The 19754-nt window shown below is 37.1% G+C and overlaps 1 protein-coding gene across 2 annotated transcripts in view; it reads left to right on the top strand.

Moving 5' to 3' along the window:
* The window catches only part of LRP12 (LDL receptor related protein 12), an 80551-nt gene that overhangs the window by 50344 nt on the left and 10453 nt on the right, over window positions 1-19754 (top strand). For both annotated transcript variants that reach the window (XM_061171484.1, XM_061171483.1), the window contains one exon: window positions 12544-12679. In XM_061171484.1, the coding sequence (XP_061027467.1) occupies window positions 12544-12679 (136 nt within the window). The remainder of the gene's footprint in view (window positions 1-12543; window positions 12680-19754) is intronic.

Below are 19754 nucleotides of genomic sequence, written 5' to 3'. Positions count from 1 at the left end.
GATCAATCTCTTGATCATTATATAGTGTCCTTCTTTGTCTCTTGTAATAGTCTTTATTTTAAAGTCTATTTTGTCTGATATGAGAATTGCTACTCCAGCTTTCTTTTGATTTCCATTTGCATGGAATATCTTTTTCCATCCCCTCACTTTCAGTCTGTATGTGTCTCTAGGTCTGAAGTGGGTCTCTTGTAGACAGCATATATATGGGTCTTGTTTTTGTATCCGTTCAGCCAGTCTGTGTCTTTTGGTGGGAGCATTTAATCCATTTACATTTAAGGTAATTATCGATATGTATGTTCCTATTCCCATTTTCTTAAATGTTTTGGGTTTGTTATTGTAGGTGTTTTCCTTCTCTTGTGTTTCTTGCCTAGAGAAGTTCCTTTAGCATTTGTTGTAAAGCTGGTTTGGTGGTGCTGAACTCTCTCAGCTTTTGCTTGTCTGTAAAGGTTTTAATTTTCTCCATCAAATCTGAATGAGATCCTTGCTGGGTAGATTAATCTAGGTTGTAGGTTTTTCTCCTTCATCACTTTAAGTATATCCTGCCACTCCCTTCTGCTTGCAGAGTTTCTGCTGAAAGATCAGCTGTTAACCTTATGGGGATTCCCTTGTGTGTTATTTGTTGTTTTTCCCTTGCTGCTTTTAATATGTTTTCTTTATATTTAATTTTTGATAGTTTGATTAATATGTGTCTTGTGTTTCTCCTTGGATTTATCCTGTATGGGACTCTCTGTGCTTCCAGGACTTGATTAACTATTTCCTTTCCCATATTAGGGAAGTTTTCAACTATAATCTCTTCAAATATTTTCTCAGTCCCTTTCTTTTTCTCTTCTTCTTCTGGGACCCCTATAATTCGAATGTTGGTGCGTTTAATGTTGTCCCAGAGGTCTCTGAGACTGTCCTCAGTTCTTTTCATTCTTTTTTCTTTATCCTGCTCTGCAGTAGTTATTTCCACCATTTTATCTTCCAGTTCACTTATCCGTTCTTCTGCCTCAGTTATTCTGCTATTGATCCCATCTAGAGTATTTTTAATTTCATTTATCGTGTTTTTCATCGTTGCTTGGTTCCTCTTTAGTTCTTCTACGTCCTTGTTAAATGTTTCTTGCATTTTGTCTATTCTATTTCCAAGATTTTGGATCATCCTTACTATCATTATTCTGAATTCTTTTTCAGGTAGACTACCTATTTCCTCTTCATTTGTTAGGTCTGGTGTGTTTTGACCCTGCTCCTTCATCTGCTGTGTGTTTTTCTGTCATCTCATTTTGCTTATCTTACTGTGTTTGGGGTCTCCTTTTCACAGGCTGCAGGTTCGTGGTTCCCGTTGTTTTTGGTATCTGTCCCCAGTGGCTAAGGTTGGTTCAGTGGGTTGTGTAGGCTTCCTGGTGGAGGGAACTAGTGCCTGTGTTCTGGTGGATGAGGCTGGATCGTGTCTTTCTGGTGGGCTCGTCCACGTCTGGTGGTATATTTTGGGGTGTCTGTGGCCTTATTGTGATTTTAAGCAGCCTCTCTGCTAATGGATGGGGCTGTGTTCCTGTTTTGCTAGTTGTTTGGCATAGGGTGTCCAGCACTGTAGCTTGCTGGTCGTTGAGTGAAGCTGGGTCTTGGTGTTGAGATGGAGATCTGTGAGAGATTTTCGCCGTTTGGTATTACGTGGAGCTGGGAGGTCTCTTGTGGACCAGTGTCCTGAAGTTGGCTCTCCCACCTCAGAGGCACAGCCCTGATGCCTGGCTGGAGCACCAAGAGCCTTTCATCCACACGGCTCAGAGTAAAAGGGAGAAAAAATAGAAAGAAAGAAAGAAAGAAAGAGGATAAAATATAGTGAAGTAAAATAAAGCTATTATAAAGCAAAGCTATACAGACAAAATCTCACCCAGAAGCATATACATATACACTCACCAAAAAAAGAAAAGGGGAAAAATTAATATATCCTACTCCCAAAGTCCACCTCCTGAATTTGGGATGATTCGTTGTCTATTCAGGTATTCAACAGATGCAGGCACATCAAGTTGTTTGTGGAGTTTTAATCCGCTGCTTCTGAGGCTGCTGGGAGAGATTTCCCTTCCTCTTCTTTGTTCGCACAGCTCCCGGGGTTCAGCTTTGGATTTGGACCCGCCTCTGCGTGTAGGTCGCCTGAGGGTGTCTGTTCCCCGCCCAGACAGAACGGGGTTAAAGGAGCAGCTGCTTCGGAGGCTCTGGCTCACTCAGGCCGGGGCGGGGGGGGGGGGGGGGGGAGGAGGGAGGGATACGGATGCGGGGCGAGCCTGCGGCGGCAGAGGCCGGCGTGACGTTGCACCAGCCCGAGGTGCGCCGTGCGTTCTCCCGGGGAAGTTGTCCCCGGCTCACAGGAGCCTGGCCGTGGCGGGCTGCACCAGCTCCTGGGAGGGGCGGTGTGGAGAGTGACCTGTGCTCGCACACAGGCTTTTTGGTGGCGGCAGCAGCAGCCTTACCGTCTCATGCCAGTTTCTGGGGTCCGCGCTGATCGCCGCGGCTCGCGCCCGTCTCTGGAGCTCGTTTAGGCGGCGCTCTGAATCCCCTCTCCTTGCGCGCCGGGAAACAAAGAGGCAAGAAAAAGTCTCTTGCCTCTTCGGCAGCTGCAGACTTTTTCCGGACTCTCTCCCAGCCAGCTGTGGTGCGCTAACCCCTTCAGGCTGTGTTCACGCCGCCAACCCCAGTCCTCTCCCTGCGATCCGACCGAAGCCCGAGCCTCAGCTCCCAGCCCCCGCCCGCCCCGGCGGGTGAGCAGACAAGCCTCTTGGGCTGGTGAGTGCTGCTCGGCACCGAGCCTCTGTGCGGGAATCTCTCCACTTTTCCCTCTGCGCCCCTGTTGCTGTGGGGTCCGCGCTGATCGCCGCGGCTCGCGCCCGTCTCTGGAGTTCGTTTAGGCGGCGCTCTGAATTCCCTCTCCTCACGCACCAGGAAACAAAGAGGGAAGAAAAAGTCTCTTGTCTCTTCGGCAGCTGCAGACTTTTTCCCAGACTCCCTCCCGGCTAGCTGTGGTGCGCTAACCCCTTCAGGCTGTGTTCACGCCGCCAACCCCAGTCCTCTCCCTGCGATCCGACCGAAGCCCGAGCCTCAGCTCCCAGCCCCCGCCCGCCCCGGCGGCTGAGCAGACAAGCCTCTCGGGCTGGTGAGTGCTGCTCGGCGCCGAGCCTCTGTGCGGGAATCTCTCCACTTTGCCCTCCACACCCCTGTGGCTGCGCTCTTCTCCGTGGGTCCGAAGCTTCCCCCCCCCCAGCCACCCGCAGTCTCTGCCCGCGAAGGGGCTTCCTAGTGCGTGGAAACCTTTCCTCCTTCACGGCTCCCTCCCACTGGTGCAGGTCCCGTCCCTATTCTTTTGTCTCTGTTATTTCTTTTTTCTTTTGCCCTACCCAAGTACGTGGGGAGTTTCTTGCCTTTTGGGAGGTCTGACGTTTTCTGCCAGCGTTCAGTGGGTGTTCCGTAGGAGCAGTTCCACGTGTAGATGTATTTCTGATGTATCTGTGGGAAGGAAGGTGATCTCCGCGTCTTACTCTTCCGCCATCTTCCGGGAGTCCCCCTCTCTTGCCTCTTAAGCAGGTCCAGAATTTTTCCCGGACTCCCTCCCGTCTAGCCGTGGCACACTAGCCCCCTTCAGGCTGTGTTCACGCCGCCAACCCCAGTTCTCTCCCTGGTGTCCGACCTCCGAAGCCAGAGCCTCAGCTCCCAGCCCCCACCCGTCCCAGCGGGTGAGCAGACAAGCCTCTGGGGCTGGTGAGTGCTGGTCGGCAGCGATCCTCTGTGCGGGAATCTCTCTGCTTTGCCCTCTGCACCCCTGTTGCTGCGCTCTCCTCCGTGGCTCCAAAGCTTCCCCCCCGCCACCCCCCGTCTCCACCAGTGAAGGGCCTTCCTAGTGTGTGGAAACTTTTCCTCCTTCACAGCTCCCTCCCAGAGGTGCAGGTCCCGTCCCTATTCTTTTGTCTCTCTTTTTCCTTTTTTCTTTTAACCTACCCAGGTACATGAGTTTCTTGCCTTTTGGGAAGTCTGAGGTCTTCTGCCAGCGTTCAGTAGGTTTCAGTAGGAGTTGTTCCACATGTAGATGTAGTTTTGATGTGTTTGTGGGGAGGAAGGTGATCTCCACGTCTTACTCCTCCACCATCTTGAAGGTGCCCCCTGATTCTTACCTTTTAAATGATAATTAAAAGCTTTCTCATCTTAGACTAGTAAATATTGCTGTTAGAGTGCTACTACTTATTTCCCTAAAAAGAAAAGTTCAGTTTGCTGAGTTCTTGAAAAAGTTAGAATGAAATTTGGAGTAATTCTCAGGGATAGTATCACGTCCAACCTCTGTCTCCTTCCAGCTCAGTCCATCCTTAGTGTGTTGACTGTTCTGACATTTCCATTATGGCAGCTCAGGTATTAAAGGAGTCTGGACAACAAGGGGCAAAGAAATCAAGATGCTAAGTGTGAGCAACAAACCCAGTCAAGTTGCAAGAAGGGGATTTTCAAACTGAAGGAGTTTCTTAATGGCCAGGACTTCTTTGGTTCCCTGTTGAGTGGCAGCGCTGAGCTGTGTCATACGGGGCACAGCCTGCCAAAGGACCACTCTTGTACTTCCACATCATTCATCTTGCAGATTCTGATACTCACTTGGTACTTGCCCTGTGTTGTCAGTGACCCATGGCCTTCATACTAAGTATGCTTGCTTTGTAAACTCTGACCCATCTGTCCAGTATTAAGCATCTTTAAGAACACAACCACTTTTCACTAATCACCCAGCCTTCTCTACTTTCCTCTTCTCTGTTTCTCTTTCCTTTGAAATAGCTCCCTCAGCATTCACTGCATACCCTTATTGCTTCTATTCTGCCCCATTCCCTAATCAGCTAACCTATAGTTAATGTATATATATGTACGTTTTATTATTAAAGGAAGTTCTAGAATCCTGTTTACAAAGTCATTTTTTTAATTCCAAAGAGACTAAGGAGCAGTTTCCTCCTGCCTGCAGTCCCCATATAGATTTGTAGCAAATAGGAATCAGTCTTTAGAAGCTTTAAATCTAAGTGTACCCTCTTTCTCTGTGTTATCATTGATCCTATACCTTTTCTCTCCACATTAATATAGGACCAAGACATTTTTTACCAAAACAGACCGTTTTTATCTTTATTGAAATTCTATGGAGGCAGCTTTCCACCCACCCCCCTGATAATTATTCCAGGTGTCATAGGCAGCTCCCTAGTGGGCAGTAGTGTGTCTTAGTGGTTAAGAGTGCAGTTCTGAAGCCTACTGCCTGGGTTCCAATCCCAGCTGTGACACTTACTTTTTCTGACCTTAGGAAAATAACTTAACTTCTCTGTGCCTCCATTTTTTCCTCATTGGTTAAATAGGGCTAATAATAGTAAGAATTAAATGTGAAAAGACACAAGAAAAGGAAGTACCTGATAGGCAGTAACATTATCATCAGCCATGGGACCCACAGACCTGACCACACACGCCTCACCTTGAGTATACTCATGGGCCTTGAACTTGTGAACCATAAGCTTCTGACTTGCAACAAAAATCTCATCTTCAGCACTGTGCACCATACTTAGCCATAAGTTTTCAAACTGGTGCCCTTCTCCTAAATTAACAGTGAGCCAGTTGGTATCTGCTTTCCATACTAATCATCTAACTATACATTTTAATTTTCCCATGTCTCGGTGCCTTTTATTGCTTACATAGGCACAGCATTTTCCATTTATTACTTGATTCACTTATTACCCTCAGAATCATTTGTGCTCTCATCCCATATGGCTGTTCAACAGTCACCATTTGCTTACTAATTTTTTATTTTGAAGATGGTATTTTATTAATGTCATTTATTTCCTTTGGAATCAAACCCTTCTTATTCGTATTTTCAACATGTGGAATTGCTTTTGTATTTAACAGCCAAAATGGAGTTAGTATTTATAAAACACTCTATACTCTGAAAAACGAGATGGCCAAATGATAGTGACCACTGTTGACTAAATGCTGTCCTTCGCTGTGAACAGGGTGTGCGTGCTTTTGTTTCATACTGAAACTTTCATAAAGTAAAATTTTACAAGTAGAGGAACTTCTGTATTTGCTTCTTAGCTGATCTCTTTGCTTCACCGGTTTCCCTTCCCACAGGGTACAGTACAGCAAAGTAATCTTTACAGAATATTTATATCATATCACTTCTTTTAGCAGTAGCCTATCTTGCTTTAACTAGTATCTGTAGAATTGAGTCATGAAATTCTTCTAATTTGGAATGTGCTCTTTTTACTTCTTTTCAATGAAAGAAATATTATGTTAATAGTCGAGTAAACTTGACTTACATAATGCAGGCCCAAATGTAGGCCTTTTTTTTTTCTGTTTAATAATACCCCATGCCCTATGATACATTGCTTTAAATTACTTTATGCATTATATCATTTAGGATCATACTGTCTTGTATGCTCTCATACCTGTTTATATTTTATATGTTTCTTGGATTCAGTTAATAAGCATAAATCATTTTTACAAAACTTCAATGCCTATGAGAGCATTAATTTTCTTCATGCTCCTCTTTTGTGCTTTTCGTATTGTATCTTATGTACTAAGGGGGTCAGTAAACATAGCTGATTTTTACTTATATTTCAGTTTTGTGGTTTGTTAAAACCAAAGGCACAAAGACTGCAGGTCGCTTTTAGTCATAAAGTGCCAACAACCCTTGTCAGTTTTGAAAAGAAATCCAATTCTTCATCTGTGGAACAGGAAATTGTACTTTTTCTTTTAAAAGTAGCTCATTTCTAACCATAAATTTCCTTGCGTGCCTCTTTTTTTCAAGCTTTAAAAACCATGAAATCTCAAATTGAAGGGCAGTTTGACATTACTTTGAAGTTACCCTCTTCTCTCCCATGTGGCCTCTAAAGTAGAGGTTGTTTGAACAGTTTATATTTTTTAAATGGTTGCTTTAAAGATAATAGGTATGGTGTACTAATCTAGTTTTAAAACCATAGTTATTTGCTTTTCTGTGGGATTATTGAACTAGTATCAGGATAAACATGAAGTCTTGAGTGTTTCTCAATCAGTTTTGTCCTGTCTTCTAAACTATACAGTGAGATCTTTGTGTTTTAAACCCGGAAATTATCAAAATCTCATTAAGAACTCCATCAGAGAATCTCTACCTATTTATTCTTCAGTTAATTCTCCTTTTCTTAATTGAGAACATACATGATAAATCTAAAACTGTATATACTTAGTTTAGCCTTTTAGTGCATTTTAACCAGTAGCATTGTAATGATGCCATTTTCTTTTATTTTTCATTCCAAATGTCCTGTACACTAGATTCACTACAAATGAAATAGGCTTTTGGGGACTAATCAGATAACCTAATCACTGCATTCTCCTGTGAAGAAGTCTCTATCCAAGTTGAAAGTTGCTACTTGTTTTGTTGTTGTTGTTGTTGCTACCTTTTTTGAATGAATGTTTAGAACCCTTTTAATTTGGGAGCTTCTGTTTCTGGAGTTATGGGAAATTTATCAAAAGTAGAGTTACATATCATCATCATCATCCAAAATACATGAGCATTTGTTTATATCGAAAGATACTGACTAAAGTAAATTAAATAGTTTTTTTTTGGTAGATATTTGTGTTCTGAGAACAAAAAGTTGATACTGGTTATTAAGAGATATATTAAGGAAGCAAAATGAGCAAAGACTAAAATACAGTCATTCCTGCCATAACGCCATGTGTGTGTTCCTGGAAAATCTCACATTCTGCAAAAGTGAACACTAAACTAACAGGGCTTATGAGAAAGGTAGTGTTGGTACAGATTGCTTCCAGCTGTATAACTTTTTAAGTTTAGTGCTACCAAGTAAAATATCGATCCAAATGGCAGCACAGATATCTTCTGACGTTTACACCTAGACCCAGTCCGTACTTTGCAGCCATGTACTCTGGAGTTCATACTTCCTCCGTGAAGATATTTGCTTCTAGTGGAGACCAGTTTAATCAAAACTAAAAACATAATTCGGAGATACCCTTCATCAATTAAGGTGTTTTGTTTTATTTTATTTTGATAGTGGGGAAAGGTGTTCACATCTCCATCTATACTTGCAGCCTCCCAAGATAGCTTAATATAAAGGAAAGTCAAGTAATTCTTTAAACCAGTAGAAGTAACCACTTCTTGCAGTAAAGGAAGGTGCTTCTGTAGGAGTTTTCTCCTGCCCCTGGTTACTTCAAGTCATTAATATGCTGGGAATAAGATCTTTCACAACTTTGCATTATAGTGACAAGATTCCTCTATTTGCCAATTACATATAAACTAATTCTATTAAAGAAATAACCAGACAGTAGCTACTGATAAAATAACTATGTGTAAACAGTAGAGAAGATAGGGCTAGAATAAATGGAGGTAAGAGAAGGTCAGGTTTGGTACATCCTAAAGTGGAATATAGTCAAAATCTAGAAAGATGAGGTTAAAACTAGCAGAAACAAATAAAAATTTTCTTTAGAGCAAAAATAAATTCATTCCATAAAGCAATGTTTTGTGAGTATGTATCCCAACCCATGTCAGATAACCAGTTAATTGTGGCATAATTTCCCATTCTTTCAAGAGTGTAATGGTGCCCAGCACATATTAAATGAACAGTCACTGCCCTCTTTCCCATTTAGCCTGAACACTGCCTTAGTAATCATCTCAGTACCTCATTCCAGGCATTACTGCCAACCAATCTGATTTGGCATATCTTGTGACGTTATTTATTAACAACTTGCCATAATCCAAGCAGTGTGCTAATTCCTTTACCAAAATAATTGTATTTAATTCTTGCAGCACTCTATGTGGTAGGCAGTTTTTTGAGGAAGTGGATGCTTAAGTATTATCAAACTGATTCCAATAATAAGTCACCTCAAATCCTTTATGTAAAAGGGTATATATAATATGAAATGAATAATAGTATAAATATAACAAAATAAGAAAACAGTGAAATTACAGTTGATGGTAGACACTTAAGCTGAAGTGTTATTATAAGTTGGGAATGGGAAATCATTATAAGATACTGAAATAATGGAAAAATAGAGGACTCAGAAAGCCAGTTGGAAGATTGAGACAGATGTATAGGAAATAAAGCAAGCCTTGATTTAAGAGGTGGTGAAGGCAGCCCAGGTTCTGACTTTGAGATTTCTAGTTTTAGTTGCTGTGAGCTTTATTTCCTATGCTTAAAAAGTCCTTGAGATTGCTTGTGGTATTCTTAAAGTAAGTTTCCTTTTTACCTGAATTAGGTGAAATGACTATTCCTTTTGCCAAACATGATGCCTAAGATAATAACGATTCAGAATATAGAATAAACAGAAGGATTTGAGAAACACACAGTTCTGATCATGTTGAATTTGAGGTTGGAATGTCCAGTGGGCCCTTGATTATGCAAAACCTCTGGGTTAAAGATTTTTAAACTCATGAAGTATAGATCATAGTGGAAATGTAGGAGTGAATGAGATCTTCCATAGAGAGTGAGAAGAGTAGAAGGCTTGGGCATGAACCGTGAACACCAATATATCAGGAGCTGGCTGAGGAAGAAGGATCTAGTGCTAGAGAACTAACACTGAATAGTCTGAGTTAGAAGAATCAGAAGAGTGATGTCAGCAAAGTCAAGGTAGTACAGTATCAAGAGGAAAAAAATTACTGTCAGATGCTCTGGAGAGATCAGGTACCATTGGGAGTGAGGGTACATTTGATTTGGTGGTGAGCTCCGTGATGGCCTTTGCTTGCTAACACAGTTCTTAAGGGGTAAAGGTAAGAATTGGAAGTGTGATCTCAGTGGGTCAAAGAGAAAATGCAAAGTGATGAAATACGAAAAAAATGTATCAGTGCATCTTGATAAGTATCAGAAATATAGTGGAAATATATTATGATGAAGAGGGGGGCCATAATTTAGGGCTGAAATAGACCTTAGAGATATTCAAACAGCAACTCCTTATTTTAACACATGAGGAAACCAAGTCTTAAAAAGGTTTAGTAGTTTATACTGTGGCAAAGCTAATAGTGGCAGATAGAGCAGGTGGCATCTACGTCTTCTGATTCCAAATCTACCAGTACATATAGGCAAACTCTAAGCTCAAAAGGGGGGGAAATTTTTTTATGATTTCTAATGTTTATCACACTGTTTGAGCATTTGGATTTATTCTTTCTCATATATAAAAGGGAATAAGTTATGGTTCTGCTAGAGTATATTAATCTACATGCCCAATGTATTAATATTGTACGTATAAAAATGTTGATAAAAAGCCACTGGCTGGATCTAAAACAAAATGCCAAACTCAGTCATGTTGCAAAATTTAAGCAAAATACGTATTCATAACCCATTAAGAGAAAATAATTTTGTTTTTGATTGGGGAGAATCATTAATATTTATAAATAATGTTATAAAAGTACTAAGTGAATTAGAAATGTAAAATACTGAATCTTAAAATAACCACTCTTATTTACGAGTGGTATGTCTTATCCTTTGGCAATTGTGTGAAAATAAAGTATTCACAACAGTATTTTTGAGCATCCATACCAGATCATCATTTCTTTAGTCTTTGGTATAAGAGCACCACCTATGGGTTTCTCAGATGTTTGGGGGAAAAAATTTTAAGCAAAACCTAATAAAATTATTTCTAGTTTTTCCCTATAATTAGTCTCTCCATCTCCATTTATTTAAAGGTTAAGAGTTGTTTGCTTTGTCACAGATTATTCCTACCCAGTTTTTGGATGTGTCTCACTGCTGTTAGATCAGCTAATAAGTATTTCAGTACTTATATGCCATTTACAGTGTTATACTTGTAAGTTAAACACAGTTTAACTCAAAATTGTATTATTCTCTTTAATGTAAATGAATCTTTTAATGAAAATGAACAGTTTTCTACATCCTGGGGGAGAGATGATAATAGTTTTTGCCAGTTTATTTGTACGTTTGTATCTTCATGAACTTAAGAATTTGTTCAGTATACTGCTACAAAATGCTTTGGCAAGAGGAGGTAAAGAAAGAAAAAAGGTCTTATAAATGATTTAGGGCATCTTTTCATTAATTATTGTGATAATAACTCATTAGAACAAGGTTGGAAGCAAAACTCTGGCACTTCAGTGTTAATAAGCCCAAAATAGAATCACATTTGGATAAATTTAGTCTTTTTCTAAAGTATCAAATTACACTGGTTTGTAAGGGAAATTTTACTCTTAATGAAATTTAACAAAAAAAAAATTGGCAGCTTTGTGTGTGGGCAATAAGATGTATGCTAGGCTCTTGATATATTATATCCTTGTGTTTTATGCCATGAATCTCTGTGTTTGAAAAGTGATTAAAATCAAGATCCCTTTGGCGGTATACCCTACTTCCAGACTAGACGCATTTTAGGCATGAACCTGCAGAGGTTTAAAACCTCAATTGCATGTTTTTTTTCAGGGAATGGGTAATTCTATAGAAATAAGTATTGACTCTTTGAGTAATATAGCTTGCTTTTATTTTGATCATTATGGATACAAACTTTGTAAAATTACTTCCTAGCATAATTACCCTAAGTTGAGCAGACTGTAACCTCTATGACACACACACAGACACACACACACAATGGTCATTTTGGCAGCTGCTCTCCCCGCTTCTAATTTGCTCCTTCTAATCCGCTCTTACTTTAAAAATAAGCTAATCCCGTTTGTCAAAATTGTATCAGATAAGAGGTTCCAAGATTTTACATTTTCCTGAAGGTTTAAACATTCATTGCATTTTCTTGTAACCAGTGACTCTTTTATAAATTAAAGGAGAATAAATTGTCAGATTATCAGCTGAATTCTGGATTGGTAAAATGTGAACTGTGAGAGTTCAAGATAATGAAAGGAGAATAATACAGGGAAAGTGTTGGTAGTAGTTTGAATTTATTCTCTGTTCTAAAATATTTAGATATCTAACCACATCATGCTACTTTAATCACTGACTATTTCAAGCCTTTATTTTTAAAATAATTTAGGAATCATTTATGACCCTGTAATAAAGTTTCGAAGTATTCATGGAATGAATTAAAGAACTGCTTTGAAGTAATTTTGAAGTAATGTTTTGCTGTCTTTATCCAATCAGCCACTAACTTCTTAACAACCCAGCATCTTACTGTTATGTTTATATGTGCTTTCCTTTAATTATTTTGTTCAGAAGACTATTTATCTGATTTTTTTTAATTTAAAGTGTCCAAAATGTAGTTCAATAAAGTTGAACTTTAGGTAGTTTATAATAAAATAAATTTAAAAGTGAATTTTGAAAAAAGATAGAGGGATCAACTGATCTCCATGGCTAAAGCTAGCAATCTTAACAATTTTAATGTTATTCAGGGATCCAATTTGAAAACTTCCACACCTCCCTAAAATGTTGTATTTAATTAGAATAAGATACTTTGACTAAAAGGGAAGAAAATAAAATAATTTCATTAGAATAATAAAAGCTTTTTAAGGTCGGCAATACCATATTTTATTGTATATGATTTGATGTCTGAAGTTTTTTTTTTTTTAAATAAATACTGATTTACTTAATGCTTTGTTTTAAAGTATAATAATTAGCTAAGATTGCTTTGACTATCTTCCAGCTTGTGGAGAAACTCCAGAACAAATTCGAGTACCAAGTGGTATAATCACAAGCCCAGGCTGGCCTTCTGAATATCCTGCCAGAATCAACTGTAGCTGGTTCATAAGGGCAAATCCAGGGGAAATTATTACTATAAGGTAATTCTGATACCTTCCTGTATTATTGTATGATATTTTATTACAAAGTATAAGTTCAGTTTCCAAGTATCATTGCTCAACATGCAGTAACATAAAAAGATGATTTTTCAGAAAATATAGTAAATTATATTTATCAGTACCATCTTGAGGGTAGGAATAGCAACCCGTTCTTCCTCTTTTATTAGGGCATGTGTTTTGAATATTTTCTAATGGCGGTAATGAATTTGCACTGAGCCATCCGTATTCTTCTAGGCAGTTTTTTAGCAAAAGGTACACATTTGCAAAACAGCTTATTAGGATCAACAGTGTAATCTTTGGCCATGAGACAAATAAACAGGACTCAGTAATCCACTTGGAGATCTAACCCATAATCTTGGTCTTGTTAGTAGAGTCCTCTACCGTAATGAGTTAAAACATGATTGTAGGCTATGTCTGTGTATAAAACTTAAAATAAGCTGATGATGGATAAATACTGTGTCTAGAAAAATCTCTTTCTTTCATAGCACTGAGACAATAGAACATTTGTTAAGAATACAAAATGAAAGATATTCCTAGGGGAAATAACCATAAGTTTAAGATCCTAAGAATAAATATGATATAAATCAGGAAAATTAAGATTATTTTACAGACATTTAAAATTGCAGAGAAAAACTGTGGGAGTAAGATGTTAAGGAGGAAACATTCAGTGGAACTAGATACTGCTTGCTTAAGGAAATTATATCAAAGCTATTAGGGAAAAAAAAGAATTTGCCTGAAGGGGAGAAAAAAAAACAGTGTACCTAAACAAAGAACCATAACACAGTTAAGAATGCCATTCCTGTCACAGAGACAGCACAAAGGCATCTTTGACATTCTTTCATTAATTACATTTTTATAGGTAAGGATCATGGAATTTTAGATTTAGAAGAGACCTTGCAGATCATAGACATACATCCCTTAATTTTACAATTTTTTACAAATGAAATTGTAAATTTAGCCTATTTTTGAATCTTTCCATGTTCCTTTTTTATATTCATTAACTAATGAGAAAACCAGTCTCTTGAGGAACACAATTGTAGTCTATCCCCTTTTTTTCTGTGGAAGTAAAACAGGGACATATGGTATGTTTTCCTTTGGTGCCTCTCTGCCCCAGGCCACATCTTTTGGAACACTGGAGCCGAGCTTCTGTGGCAGCTGTAACACTCCTCTGTGAGAAGTATGATTCCCTTGCTTGATGGATTGGTAGCATGTACCATTAAGGTTATCCTTCTGCAGCAGTACCAATGTTGGAATCTGAACAATATGCCTATTTTCTGTTACTTATAACATGACTAAGTACAAATGTGTTTACAAAGTAATATTTTACCATAGGGATTCCAAATATTTTTTAAACATAAAACTAGACTTTTTGGAGGTTTTTTTTCTTTTAACCTAAAAATCCAACCCCAAATTAAATTTGCAGCCTACCAGCTCAGTTATGTAAAACTTGGAAATTCTTGCCAGCACAAAGGAGGTGACATGGAACACTGCCATCTGGTTCTGATCATGTGTTGGATCCTTGAGATTTCACAAAGCTACGCTAAAAACCAAGCAAAATACTGAAATGCAGAACAATATTGGAGGTGAGCTCCACATCTAAGGGAAGATTTCCTAAATTCTGGATGGAATTAACAAATTTGGATTTACACAGCCAGCCTCATAAAATCAGAAAGTAATTTTAGTAGTCGTCCTAGTTCTTATTGAAACCATTAACATGGTAACACCAAACTTTAAAAAGATGACACACCCACATAATACACAAAGAGAGTCAAGTTTCACTTGTGAATATTGGTGTAATATCTTAAATATATTGTTCAAAAGAAATTTATACCATAATCAAATTCAGCTCATTTAGACACACAATTGAGTCAATATTAGGAAATATTAAATTAATTTACCATATTAACAAGTCAGAGAAAAGGTATATGATTATCTAGACTAGACAGATGTTTTAAAGCTTTTTGGTAAAAACAAAATCAACATTCATTCCTGAGTTTAAAATAATTAAAATCTAGATAAAAGAGAGAAACTAAAATTACCGACTATAAACAAACACTATTTAGACCTCTCCTTATAAAACTGGTTAAAGATGGCGATATATAAGCATTTTTATCCCTTCCCTTTAAATCTGCCCAAACCCACAAAGGCCACCTTATCCACAGGAGGTAGAGGATTGGATTCTGGTTCCCTGCTTGAAGCCAAGGAGTAGGGTCAGGATATTTTGCTCAAGAAAGGAGGCTGAAAAAAGCTTCTACTAACCACTGCTTCAACTTTCATGGGGCTGAGAGCTTAGAAAGGTAGGAGACATACCATAATAAATAGGAATTTAACTTAAGTCCCCACTGACTCTGTGACGGGGTCTATAATATTACTCTGAACCACCATCTTAGGACTGGTTTTGGAATGGAGACCTAAGTGGAGGTAGCTACAAAACAGATGCCACGGGGGAACATAGGAGGAGATAAAATTTAAAAAACAAAAACAGCACCAAAAATCTTTCACAAAAGCATGCAACCCAAATTTCTAGAATGTTTGAAAAACTTTAATACTAACCAAAACAGCCAACAAAATCAAGTTGGAATACAAATTTACTACAGATGTTGTACACTTTAATATATTGGGGTTTTTTTTCTTAACCTTTTTTATGCCACGAACACTTTGGTAGTTTGGTGAAACCTATAGATCCTTTCTCAGAATGTTTTTAAATTTATAAAACAAAACACATAGCATTACAAAGGGAACCAATTATTCCTGAAATATAGCTATCAGGTATTTTTACAAATTTATAATATGGTAGTACATATATGCTTATTTATTAACATATTAGTGAGCAAGCCATGCTTTTAACAATTACTATAATTTCAAAGTGGTTTTGAGTGTAAATAGTTATTCTAGATCTCTATTAAAACTGAAATGTAAGATGAAATTATCTGTGAATTCTATTGGTGACAGTGTGAGAGGTACTATAAAAACTATTCATGGTTTGTTTATATTCATAAGTGAAGGACATGTTAAATTTCAGTTACAGATGGGTGAAAATAAAGTTGTAAATTTTTCTACTGAATTTCAGGATTTGAGAGAATTCTCAGAGGGAAAGAAACTTTAAAAAAAAAACCTCAAAAACCTATTAATACAGGAAAGGAGGGAAATGAGAACCCCACTCCCCACCCCAAATAGAAAAGCTATTCAATCAAAAAAACTCACTTAACCTTTAAAAGATAGACTATCCAATCAGGTTTATTGGTTGGTTGATTGATATGATCCCTCTCCAATGGGCTTAATAAGAACATACCTAAAACAGCACCAACAGAAAGTCTAAAAAATGAGGATAGGGAAAGATAAGCTATGGAAGTACAGATCAGGAGAGAGCTAGTGCAGGAAGGTTAACATCAGTTGTAATTGACCTTAAGACACAAAGTATTAGTAGCAAATGGAATAATCCACTAGGAAGATATAATCATGGTTCAACGTTGTGTACCTAATAACACAGCATAAAACACAAGCAAAGCAGACTGTGGGGGGAGTTACCAAGTTTGACCAGGTTTGACTAGTGCACAATTCAGTGGAAGTTTCTAAACATATGTTTTAATCTGAATTTAATACATTAAACAGGAAAACAATTAGTAAAAATGGAGAAGATTTGATAAAACTAACAAGCTTGATTCAGTAGACACGTGTATTACATATGTGTGTAATGTTTATACCTATTTCAGTGAATAGAGAATACACATTCCTTTCAAAGACATATGTGACATTTATTTAAAAATTGATTATGTATTAAATAAAGGAATTCTGAATGTATTTCCAGACTTTACATCATTCAGATTTTCTCTGATCATAATGCAGTTAAATTAGAAACCAACAATTTTAAAAAAACCCATATGTTCAGAAACACATTCCTAAATAACTTCTGCATTAAAGATGGAAATCACAGTGAAACTCAAAATCTTTTTAAATAGCCATAATGAAAGTATTAGATATTAAAACTGTTGGAATACATTGAAAGAGTACTTAGAAAATTTTACAGCTTTAATGCATTGATTTAAAAACTAGTAGGATGGAAAATAAATAAGCTCAGCATTTTCTCAAGAGTTTAGAAGAAAAACTACAGGGTAAATCTTTAGTAGAAAAAATAAAGTTAAGATCAGAAAATAATTAAATAGAAAAAATAACCAAAAACTGGTTTTCTGAAAGAGTGAGGAAAATAGACAAAGACAGATCTGAAGGCAAGAGTGAAGAAAAAAGAGGAAAGGTACAAATAAAAATTAAAAAAAAAAAAAAAGGAACAAGTGTCTATAGTTATAAATACAATAATAGAGATTTTAGAAGTCGTAAAGGAATATCATGAATGGTTTATACTGATACTTTTATACAATTAGAAGAAATGAATCATTTTCTACATGTGTGTTACCAAAATTGATTCAAGAAGAATTAGAAAACTAATGAATGCAATAGCTATTAAAGAAATTAAATCAAGAGTCAAAATAAGATTCTACACCCAGATAGTTTTACGGGCAAGTTTTGCCAAATGAATAGAGAAGAAATTTCCTTAACCCGATAAAAGTTATCTGTTTAAAAAATTTTAAAATCAAATTTAATATTGAAGTTAATTTTAGCACTAAGGACCAAGACAAGGATACATGCTTTCACTGCTTGTACTTGAAGCTCAGTCAATACAACGTTCCAACAAATAGAGGTTAGTGGTATAAAAAAATGAAAAGGAAGAGGTGAAACTTTCCTCATTTGCCAATACTACACTTACCTACGTAGAAAATCCAAACAAATTTAAAGACCACCGATATGAAAATTTAACCAGTTGTATGAAAATACTATGTAAAGCTTTGCAATGATAAATTTTACTTTCAAGATAAAATGATAATTTCTAAGAAAATTTATATTATCAAAACTGACTTAATGAAAGTTTAGGAAAAGCTGGTTAAACCAAAAAGCATGAAGAAATTGAAAATCTCTACCCTAAATCATTTGTACTCTGAAGAGGCACAAGGCACAGGTTTGTAAACAGTGTCTTTGTTACATAAACTATTCTGAAGCATAAAAAAAGAAAAACTGAAAATTACTTTCACTTGTAAATGTATTTTAAACATCCTAAATGAATATTAGCAAACCAAATCCCTAGTAGTGTATATGTGAGGACATATTTATTGATTATTTCTTTTGCTCTGGATCAGGTCCCTGATTTCATGAATCTTCGTTGATTAAAAGTTGAGAGTTCTCTGGTGGGCTAGTGGTTAGGATTCTGGGCTTTCACGGGCATGGCCCTGTTTCAGTCCCTGGTCGGGGAACTGTGATCCCACAAAGCCACAAGGTGCAACCAAAAAAAAAAAAAAAAAAGTATATTAAAGGACACTTTGATTACTTCCATATTTTGGCTATTGTAAATAATGCTGCAATGAAAATTGGGGTGCATATATGTTTTCTAATTAGTGTTTTTTTCTTCCAGTAAATACCTAGGAGTGGAATTGCTGGATCATATGGTAGTTCTATTTTTAATTTTTTGAGGAATCTCCGTACTGTTTTCCATAGTGGCTACACCAGAATGGTAACCATTCTGACAGATGTGAGGTGATATCTCATTGTGCTTTTGAGTTGTATTTCCCTGATGATTAGCAATGTTGAGCATCTTTTCATGTGCCTATTGGCATCTGTGTGTCTTCTTTGGAAAAATGTGTGTTCAGATCCTCTGTGCATATTTTAATTGGGATGTTTGTTTTTTTTTGATATTGAGTTGTATGAGTTCTTTGTATATTTTGGATTATTAACCCCTTATTGGACATATCATTTGCAAATATCTTCTCCCATTCAGCACAGCCACTATGGAAAGCAGTATGCAGGTTCCTCAAAAAATTAAAAATAGAATTACCAGACGATCCAGCAGTTCCACTCTTCATATCCAAAGAAAATGAAAAAAAAAAAATTTGAAAAGATATATGCATCCCAGTGTTCATAGCAGCATTACTTATAGTAGCCAAGACATGGAAGCAACCTAAGTATCCATCAACAGATAAGTGGATAAAGAAGATGTGATATAATGGAATATTTCTCAGCTATAAAAAAAGAGTGAAATTTTGCCATTTGCAACAACATGAATGGCCCTACAGGGTATTACGCTTCGTGAAATAAGTCAGACAGAGAAAGACAGATACTGTATGTTTTCAGTTTATATGGAATCTGAAAAATAAAACACATTAACGAATATAGCAAAACAGAAACAGACTCACAGATACAGAGATCAAGGAGAGGGACAAGATAGGTGAGGGGTATTAAGAGGTACAGACTACTATGTATAAAATAAATAAGTTACAAGGATGTAATGTGCAGCACAGGGGAATATAGCCAATATGCAATAATAACTTTATATGGTGTATAAGCTGTAAAAATATCGAATCAGTGTGTTGTACACCTGAAACTAATATAATATTGTAAGTCAACTATACTTAAAAAAAAAAAAAAAACTCCTCAGTAAAAGATACCATTAAGAAAGACTGACAGCACCAACTATTGGAGAGAATGAGGGTTTGAGTGGATCTACATATATCTTGCATAACATACATGCCCCAAATAGATACATGTTTATACTATATAAAGAGCTCTTAAATAAGAACAAATTGTAAGGTACAAAGGATATAACAAGGCGATTCACAGAAAAAGAAATAGAAATAGCTAATAAACATAGGAAAAAGTGTTTCAATTTCAGTAAATAAGGAAATGCAAACTAGAACAATGATAAATCTATTTTATCCACCTAACTGGCAACAAATCTTTAGAAATAAAATGTTTCATTTTGCCAGAGTTGTGGGGTATGAGGTGCTTTTTCATACACACTTGGTGGAATTGTGAGTTGGTATAAACATTTTTCTCAGTGTTGCTATCAAATTTAAAGTGGAATTGTGTCTTTTGACCTAGCAATTATACTTCTAGAAAAATTTGTCCTAGAGACATACTTGCTCATGTGTGTGTAGAGAGAACATGTCTAAGGATTCCAGCATTGTTCATAATAGTGAAAAACTGGAAGCAGTCAAATTGTCAGCCTTTGTTA

Source organism: Eubalaena glacialis, chromosome 17, assembly GCF_028564815.1.
Source record: "Eubalaena glacialis isolate mEubGla1 chromosome 17, mEubGla1.1.hap2.+ XY, whole genome shotgun sequence".
Taxonomy (NCBI): domain Eukaryota; kingdom Metazoa; phylum Chordata; class Mammalia; order Artiodactyla; family Balaenidae; genus Eubalaena; species Eubalaena glacialis.
This window is presented reverse-complemented; position numbering and strand designations above follow the sequence as displayed.